Source organism: Sander vitreus, chromosome 16 (genome assembly GCF_031162955.1).
Source record: "Sander vitreus isolate 19-12246 chromosome 16, sanVit1, whole genome shotgun sequence".
Taxonomy (NCBI): domain Eukaryota; kingdom Metazoa; phylum Chordata; class Actinopteri; order Perciformes; family Percidae; genus Sander; species Sander vitreus.
The window spans coordinates 29,913,049-29,923,159 of NC_135870.1; the positions used below are offsets into that span (position 1 = coordinate 29,913,049).

General features: G+C 41.8%; 1 protein-coding gene across 1 annotated transcript in view; it reads left to right on the top strand.

Annotated features, from left to right (window-relative positions):
• The window catches only part of il6st (interleukin 6 cytokine family signal transduce), a 30,411-nt gene extending 20,576 nt beyond the window's left edge, over nucleotides 1-9,835 (top strand). Inside the window, exons 12-16 of the mRNA XM_078272193.1 lie at nucleotides 94-237; nucleotides 365-505; nucleotides 4,511-4,607; nucleotides 5,999-6,080; nucleotides 7,134-9,835. Of these exons, the coding sequence (XP_078128319.1) occupies nucleotides 94-237; nucleotides 365-505; nucleotides 4,511-4,607; nucleotides 5,999-6,080; nucleotides 7,134-7,736 (1,067 nt within the window). The 3' untranslated portion in view covers nucleotides 7,737-9,835. The remainder of the gene's footprint in view (nucleotides 1-93; nucleotides 238-364; nucleotides 506-4,510; nucleotides 4,608-5,998; nucleotides 6,081-7,133) is intronic.
• Nucleotides 9,836-10,111: the final 276 nt, after the last annotated feature.

The window sequence follows — 10,111 nt, forward strand, 5'->3', positions numbered from 1 at the left end:
TTGCCACAAATCAGTATTAAGTTGGTCTATATTGAATTCAGATGACCCACAGTTGTATGATGAGCATACATGATGTTGCTGTTGTGGTTGCAGCTCCGTTGGAAGCCCCCGTTGTCAGATTGGACAAACCAGGACGTAACCAGGCCACGCTGGGGTGGACGGAGATTCCCCAAGGCAGGCGTCAAGGCTTCATCACAAACTACACCATCTTCTACACAAGTGGATCTGAAGTACACAGTAAGTAGTTGTCACACGGTATCCTCAATAGGCTTGAGTTTTTTACACTTAGAGCTGCCTCTTTCCTGACAGTATCCCAACCCCTGCTGGTTTGCTGCAGCTGATTTCGGTTTTGCTCATTTTGCAGATATAACCGTGCCAGCTAACACCAACTCGTACACTCTGAAGTCATTGTCAGGCAACACCAAGTATGACACTTGGATCAAGGCTTCAACCATCGAAGGCTCAATCTCCAGCTTTAATCACTCATTCACCACTCTGAAATATGGTGAGTGGAAACTTTCCAACATGTCGAACTGTTCCAGCTGTTTTTAACAAATGTCCCAAAGGCAATTTCTGCTTTTCCTAAATTAGACAGATTAGAGATTAGATAAAAAAGCATATACACAAAAGCCACAGTTCAGTTTGGACCCTGACATCTAGCATACTAATACTGCTCATCGAAAGCTACAACATCACTTTGTTGGCCAAAAAAAATTAAAACAATTCAGAATAAATCATGTATTTAGAAGAAGCATCATAAAATGTGTAGGGTTGGGTATGGTTTGGGTTTTTTCTGATACCGGTGCTAAAGCGGTGCTAAACAGTGCCTGAACCGTAACCGAAAGTTTTAAAAAAATAAATAAAAGAAGAGCACAAAACGACCAGGCTATATGGTCAAAATGAATGATTTATTAATAATGTATAAATAATAACTTCTAACAACAACTTATTTCACCAATAAATTGCTGTTAAACTACAAAACAACCACCAGATGGGAAAAAGGTATTTTACAATAATTTTGAATGCACCACGAGGCTGGCGACTTTCAAGTGAACGCACAGTCTGTGTTGTTTTTTCCGACGACAGCTGGACACTGTAGGACGTCCCGGTGTTAGAATCCTCTCCAGTGAAATACAGTCACACTTTACACCGTTTACCTGTCAGCACTTTAACCGTGCTTACTCCAGCTGCTAGCTAATGGTAGGCTAACGTTACCTGCTATCAAGTGTAGTGTTAACTAGCGTGACACGCAGCGATGCTTCTGTTGCCTGTCTGTTGTTGTGGAGCATCAGAGAGCAGCGCAGGCGTTTCAGTGGCACCGAAATGAGGCACCGAAATCTGTGTTGCTATTCGGTCCGGTAGATACCGGTCATTAAGGCACTGGTGCAGTATTTGCCCCGGGTCTCGGTCCCCAACCCTAAATATGAGAAACAAACTGATGTTAATACTAAACAATTTGAAACAATTTCTTTGTGGATTGTGTTGGAATTGTTGGCCTTCGCTAGAGTTGCACGATATTGACAAAATGTGATATTGCGATATCGATTCAATTTAATTTCGTTATTTTTAAATATATGTAAAATTACAAAAGTTGCGGGAAAACGCATCAAAATAGATTCATAACAAATAAAACAAGTTTTCTTACAACACAAGGTTTATTTCAACTGACGGTCATATTGGACTGGTCCAACATGAATATATAAATAAATAAATAAGGACCATGTCTACAGAACAGGACATTTTTACTGGTTGGACAGTATAAAATATATAAATAAAAAGAACGGGACATGTTTTACTGGTTGGACAGTATAAAATATATAAATAAAGAGAACAGGACATGTTTTACTGGTTGGACAGTATAACATATATAAATAAAGAGAACAGGACATGTTTTACTGGTTGGACAGTATAACGTATATAAATAAAGAGAACAAGACATGTTTTACTGGTTGGACAGTATAACGTATATATAAATAAAGAGAACAAGACATGTTTTACTGGTTGGACAGTATAAAATATATAAATAAAGAGAACAGGACATGTTTTACTGGTTGGACAGTATAACATATATAAATAAAGAGAACAGGACATGTTTTACTGGTTGGACAGTATAACATATATAAATAAAGAGAACAGGACATTTTTACTGGTTGGACAGTATAACATATATAAATAAAGAGAACAGGACATGTTTTACTGGTTGGACAGTATAACGTATATATAAATAAAGAGAACAGGACATGTTTTACTGGTTGGACAGTATAACATATATAAATAAAGAGAACAGGACATGTTTTCTTTCTCTTCTCTGATTTGTTCTGTTTTTTTGAGCTATCTATTTCTTCACTTACACTGTCACTCTGTTGAAATATGTACACACGTGGTACGCTCCATAGGGTTTGTCACTCGATATATGAGACTAGATATCCTCTGAAATTATGGATACCGTAATATCGTGATATGACACAAGTGTTTCCTGGTTTTAAAGGCTGCATTACAGTAAAATGATGTAATTTTCTGAACTGACCCGGCTGTTCTAGCTGTTCTGTTATTTGCCTTTACCCACTTAAGGCCCAAACGCACTGAAAGCGTCGAACGCGCGCGTTTTGAAGTACACCCATTGTTTTAATGCGGTCGAGGATGAAGAACAAGCACTATGTACATATTTACACTGTTTTTAGTGACCTGCACTGTCGCTGCAACAACAACAAAATGAATCATCTGTTTCGTGATATAAAGTGACTGCAGGGTCGGTGCCTCTGGTCATCTGTACATAATCTAGCCTGTACACTTATTTGTAGCCTGTAATCATTACTTAAAAGTTAAAATTAATGAATGCAACTTCAATTTGTCTTAAAAGGTAACTACCGTTTTTTTCAACCTGGACCCTATTTTCCTTTGTTTTTGTGTGTAAGTGATTGATGCGAACAACAAGCCTGAACGCTGTAACCGGCAGCCACAGACGAGACTGCAATGTAACTATATGGGGCAAAATGTTCAACGTCAGTTTGGTCCACTAAAAGTTCTGTTTTTGCCGCTGACAGACTCAGATTATTATTCTAAGTGTCTGACAACATTATGGAAAGGATTCCTACAGAGATAGACTTTTAAAACCTCTTTTAAGACCTTTCTGTTTTACCAGAAACAGCTCTGAGGTCGCTAGCACTAAACCCACCAGACTCCATTTAAAAAAAACAGTACTTTTAGCGTGTATAGAGCCAACATATTTTCACATGTAAATGCAAAAAACTGTGTGTTTATTTCAACCACAACAAGAGTTGGGATGGTTGGAAAAGTGGAAAGACGACCCAAAATGGCCTTCATAGTTTTGTTTTGTTTCTGTCCACTTTGAATGAAGTGTATTTTACGATGCTAAAATTACTGATTATTTACATGGAGTCTGGTGGGTTTAGCGAATGCAATTACTTTGATGTTTTTATGTTTTTTAAAAAAAAAGGATCTTACTCTTAAACAGAAAGGTCGACTTCCTTAAAAAACCTTCCCATAATGTTGTCAGACACTCAGAATATTAATCTGAGTCTGTCAGTGACAAAACGAGCACTTTTGTGAAGGTAAATACAAGCCGGACAATTGTGCTATTAACTTACATTGTAGCTTGTTACGCCCGCTTCCGACTGCAGCGATCTCGCTTAATACTGGACCAATGTCAAAGATTGTTGTTCCATCAGTCACTTAGACACAAAAAGATAGGAAAATAAGGTCCAGGTTGAAAAGAAACGGTAGTTACCCTTTAATATCATTAAAAATGAAAATGACGGGTAATAATGGGCTAGTATGACGGATGTTTTACGACCCTGTCCATCAAGGGAGAAAATCTAATGGCACCACTGATAGGGGGATCTGTAACATATAAAACCTTTGCCTAAATAGCGACCTTTTCTAAAATACTGCTAGTTCTGTGGTGTTGGCGGTTCATATCTGATGCCTGCAGTGCGCCATAGAAGCATCAAATGAGGCGCGTCAATTATCACTTTTTTTTTGTTATTCCATGGTGTTGTAGTTCTTTCTTTGGCTAGTCCAAATATAATTTGCTGTATTAGGACTACAAATGAGACCAACATGTAACTTATATTGCAGCCAATCAGCTTTCGTGTTCTTGGTGTGAGTCTTTCAGATTGTACCACAGACAAAAAAACAATTTTATTCTTCAGCTATGTGGAAGTGCAAGTTGAATTTAGGGCACAGTTGATGTTGTGATAAAGGTCTTAAATTTCATTCATAACAGTCTGAAAAAGGTCTTCAAAAGTCTTAAATCTGACTTGGGGAGACCTGCCGACCTCTGGAATGGCTGCTTTCATATGGACTTTGTATAAGCCAGGGAGTCACACATGTAGATTGACTTCATTTATTGACATGCATTATAGCAACTAACCAGCAGCTGAACTGCTATGATTGAAGTATATTGACATGACGTTTTCACTCTGTACCTAGCTTGGCTTGGTCAATTGTTGGTGGAATGTCTCTGAATGTCCTCTGTGTTTCCCTTCAGCCCCAGGAGAGATGGAGTGCATTGTGGTCGGAGTGAGCCTGGGCTTTCTGTTTATCGTTGTCATGATCATGCTGCTCTGTGTCTACAAAAAAGATGTGTAAGTTACACTTAAACACCCACACTGTTGCTGTCAGAGCAATAGAGCTGGAACAATTCCAGATGTTGCTGTACAATTAATTGTCTCAGAAAAGAATTGCGACCGACAATATAATTGCCTCTTTCAGTCAAATTTTAGTAATGTCAAGTAATATTTATTTATCTATTGCCTTTTGAAAACAAATTAAAGTTTTGAGTGAATCCCATGATAAATATTTTGGTTCTATCGCTGTCATGTGACCGAGATAATGTAATAACACAAATTGTATTTACAAACCAAATTATTATTTGATAACAACAACATTGATGATAGGCTCACTGGCCTGTAGGCAAGCTAGCCACTAGGGTAGCCATCCACAGACACAGTTAAAGGAGAATTCTGGTCGATTTCAACCCGTAGCTCTGTTGTTTGTACATGTGGAGAGCTGTCAGTAGTGAGAAAAACTAAACCAATCGGTGCTGCCTACACCGTGTTATCCTCCTGCTACAGTTAGCACCCAGGAGGCTGAAACAGGGCAGGTTTTAAACGTGTTTTAAGCCTCTTAACATGTTCTAAATGTCATTACAAGTGCCTACCCATGTGAAGTGAATCTGACTGCAGTAGATGTGAAAGAAATGCATAAAAGTTGCGTTAATCCAGCCAGTGCACATAGCTCTGCTTATTTCCTGTTTGCCGGTCAAGTCCACACTAGTCGATTGTCAAACTCATACAATCCAATATTCCAGTCAAATTCACTGTGTTCACTCGGAAGGAATCACTTCACATGGGTAGGCACTTGTAATGACATTTAGAACATGTTAAGAGGCTAAAAACACGTTTAAAACCTGCCCTGTTTCAGCCTCCTGGGTGCTAACTCTAGCAGGAGGATAACACGGTGTAGGCAGCACCGATTGGTTTAGTTTTTCTCACTACTGACAGCACTCCACATGTACAAACAACAGAGCTACGGGTTGAAATCGACCGGAATGCTCCTTTAACCTTAAGGATTCACTGTGCCACATGTATGTTTAACGTTAAAACATGATGTATAAGTTTAGCTTGGTATGCACCATAAAAGCTATGTGTAAAGGCTTTAGGCCACCCTACACGTTATTGTAGGCCCAGTTTAATAAGCAACTCAATTTGATACAATATTTGTAAGGGGGTCGGTGCTCTGTTTCTCTTTTAGCTAAGGGCTCCGTAGCCTAAAAAAGATCCCTGATTTAGAGTATACCCCGACCTTAAGCCAGAGGACTGTTCACAGTGGGACTTTGGACAGTGGTGAATAGTTCAACCCGAAACAACTGCTCAGATACATGTGTGTAAATTAAAAGTTATTATTGTGGTGTAATTAGCTTTTGATCCACAGTTTCTAAGCGGATACATAACCCCCGGTGTTTCCCCTCTTACAGGATCAAGGAGAACTTTTGGCCTCAGATTCCAGACCCTGGAGAGAGCACCATCGGAAACTGGTTGCCTGATTATCCTTTGAAAGTGAGCACTTCTTTTGAACTGACACAGATGAGGGTGACATTTCAGGCGCACATCCTTTGTGTTGGCTGACATTTGAGTGTGTTGACTACAAACTGTTTTGCGAGGATATTTCCTGGCCTGGCAAATAAAACAAACAGAAATCACAGTTGCACACAAAAGCCGTCACAATGTACTGTAGTTATTTTGCATAAAACATGACTAATCGACTAAATAATTCTTGGCGCGGGGGGGACCTCCCCGAGGTCCAAAAATTGCCTCAGAACACACCGAAGCAACGCCGTCTTGAGCGTACGTTCTGTGCGTGTGTGAGACGTAATACGTCTCCATAACAGCAGGCGGCGCTAATCTGTATTGTCGCCCCAAAAAATGAAAACCAGCAGCTGATTGGACGAAAGCGTCACGTGGGTACTATACTATCTCATATTTTACGAAGATAGTTCACTGAAACGTGTTTCTGAAAACATTTTAAGAGAGAAATAGGCCGTGCGGTTGCTGAATCTGTCTTCATTTCAGATCAACAAAGGTCAGTTTAAAAGATTTTCATTTCAAGATTCTTTATTAAGACTGCGTAGTGGTCCCGTTGACTTATTCTCACCACACCATCACTTTCTGTTAGCACGTACAGGCCTCGGATTCGATCGGTCAGTTTCAGTCCTATTTGTTTTTAGTCCGATTTTAATTAGGGCTGCACAATATATAATTTTTTTTAATCGTCATCGCGATATTAACTTGCGCAATAAACACAATGCCAAAGGCTGCACCATATTGCGTGAAACACACTCTTTTTATATTCAATTTGGTGTTCAGTTTGTTCAATAAAAGAATGATGGAAATGATTTCCTTTCATTTGTTTTAAAATCAACAAGCCATTTGTTGTGTGTTAGCAGAATACTGAAAGCAGCAGAAGGGCAGAACTGAGTCCCCTTTAAAATCTCTTTATTTATCGCGAGTGAAACCGTTATGGCGATATTCAACGTTATTGCATTTGGCATTTTTTCCCCATACGGTGTAGCCCTAATTCTCACTTTGTTTTGAACTTGTCCTCCTCTACAGGCAGAGACACAGGACAGCGGTCTGTCGGGCATCAGTGTGCTCGACGTGGACGTGTGCGATGGGAAGTGTGTGTTCGAGGAGGACAAGGCCAGTCTGCCCCTGAAGAAGGACAAGTATCTGTCGGAGGAGCACAGCAGCGGCATAGGCGGCTCCTCCTGCATGTCCTCGCCACGCCAGAGCGTGTCCGACAGCGACGAGGGCGGCGACATGGCCGACACTACGGCCAGCACCGTCCAGTACTCCTCGGTGGTGCCGGCCTCCAGCGGCTACAAGGGTCAGACCCCCAACTCCCAGCCCCAGCAGGCGCTTTTCTCCCGGTCCGAGTCCACGCAGCCCCTGCTGGACTCCGAGGAGAACCCGGACATGTTGCTGCAGGAGGCCAGCAGACAGTCCCTTCCCCGACGGCCCCGCTTCACGGACGGCGGCGACCCCGCCGGCATCGCGGAGCAGCAGGAGCTGCTGGAACCTCTGGACTTCTGTCCGCTGGGAGAGGACTCTGAGCAGGCCACGCCTGTAGACGGCCAGGCTGCTGACTGGCTGCCGGCAGCGGTGCCGCCGCTCTCCAGCTACATGCCTCAGCTGGGTGGCTACAGGCCACAGTAACAACACACGTCATCCATGTCAATGCTTCTGTGCCTCTTTTGGTTAAAGCCTCTGAACAGCCACACAGGTGTTTTCAGTTCTTCTGGCTGATGTTGAATGTGGGCCACAGCTCAGATGGGAACTTATTCGGTCTAGGGATGTCCCGATCCCGATCCCAGGATAGGGTGGGAGCCGATTTAGGCATTTACCATGATTATCTTACTCCGATCATGTACATCTTCATTGTAGTGATCGCTGCCTTTAACCACAAACGCCCTGCGCCACAAACGCACCGCCAGCCTGCCTGGATGCCGGCACTTTCAGACCAACATGGCGCGGCCAATCACCAGTGTCTGTCCAGAGAGAGTCTCGTAGCTCGCCATCCCTCGGCAACAAGTAAAAAAGTCTGTCTTTCTTAGTCACCCGTTCTTACAGAAGCAGATTACTCCACCCTTCTTCTGGCGTTCAGGCTGTTATTCCCTGGAGCTGACGTCGCTAAACACGAGAAGAAAATCAAAGATTTACTATTAAGCGCAAGAGGCGTCACTAAGGTTAGTTTTGGTTGTCCAGCGGGGAACTTGAAACGGTTTAATCTTTGGGTGGGGGTAAACAGTGTTGAGAGAGAGGACTCACCTCCTGCACTAAGTTAAATGAATTAAGTATAGGACATATTTTAGTAACTTTGTCTACTTAGGTATTTTTGTAAACAGAAAAACGCTGTGCAGCTGTATTATCTCAGCATCTACAAGTACTGGATCGGGACTCTGTATCGGCAGATATTCAATATTTAAAAAATGTGATCGGGGGTCAAAAAAGCTGATTGGGACATCCCTAGTTAGGTCACAAATTCTTTCTACCGATAGGAATGATAAAGGTGTCATTTGTCCCGCCCTAACAGGTGCAACAACACTAACAGGAGGCTCGGGAAGATGTCAATCAGTGTAGACACCCCCCCCCCCCCCACACACACACACACACACACACACACACACACACACACACACACACACACACACACACACAGTCCTGTGAAGAGGATCCAATCAGCCCCATTAACTGAAAACGCCTGGATGGGTGTTCAGGGCCTTTAATGTCAAATGTTAATTTCAAGTCTTTGAAGCAGTAAAGAATAGGGCTATGCAATTAATCCAAATGTTACTCACGATTACAGTTCACAAATAAACCGATTAATTGAATTGTACATTACCTTTTGCACCAAACTCTTACTCTGTCGTTTGTTTTGAATGAAAAAGACAAGAAGGATGAAGGGACATTTCACAGTTGAAGGTGTTTTCACTGTTGATTTTGTTTTTTAAAGTCTAATAATTGCAACATCTTTCCAAAAGACAACGAGCAATCGTGTTAAATGCTCGTGATTTCAATATTTACCAAAATTCTTCCTTTCCTACAATGGAGCAGCCCTACTGTAGCAGTATAACCAAGTAGAAATAGTTGAGGAGGCTCCGGGAGACTAGTCTGCCATGGGAATTGGAGCTTGTAGCTGTAGTTTTGCTAGCTTTGCACTCACATGGAAAATAATTACACAGCCATATCTTTGTGGTCAAATAATGCCCCAGGACATACTCGACACGTCACCTTTTTGTGTGTGTGGGCCATAGTTCCAAGAGTGATGGGTGCTACAGCAGGCAGAGATAGGTCTGACACAGGGAGTCTGTGGCTACATCTACACCGCTACCTTTTCATTTTCAAACGTCATTTTAAGACCATATCGTTCGCCGTCCACACAACTCCGGAGTTTGCAAACCAAAACGGGGGCAGAGGTGTTTCCAAATTTCTCAGTTTTAGGGGCTCGGATACGCTGCGATAGTGTGGACGCGAGGCGTGAACGTAGCAAAATATATTTGTTTTTAGGCCGAAAGGTAGCCCTTGATTGGCGCTTGTTTCTGTTGGAGCAGTGTCTTGCTGTAGTGCCCTCTTGTGGAGGGATTGTACCTCAGCAGGGATGTTACTGTTTGTTACCCGGGCATTGTCGTTTAATGGCATAGACTGTTTTTTATTTTAAGTATATACACTGCACATGAATGTTATCTAGTTAAAGAAGTTCACACTGACATGTACATGGTTAAGGGTATCTTTAACTGCCTTTTTGAAAGTAAAAATCCAATGCATATCTGAGTAATCTACCGTTTCTAGCTCACGCAGCATCATTTAGTTTAAGCATCACCTTGCTGTATTTGTCTATCATTTTATGTTCATTTCCAGAAGCAAAAGGGCTTCCTGATGCTGATGAGATTTACTCCTCAGGTCAGAGATCTTCAACAGGGGGGCCGGGACCCCTAGGCTGCCAAATTATTGTTTGATAGTAAAAAAAAACAAATAAATAAAATATGAATACAAACATATTCTTAGTAATGTATACAACATTGATGATGGGC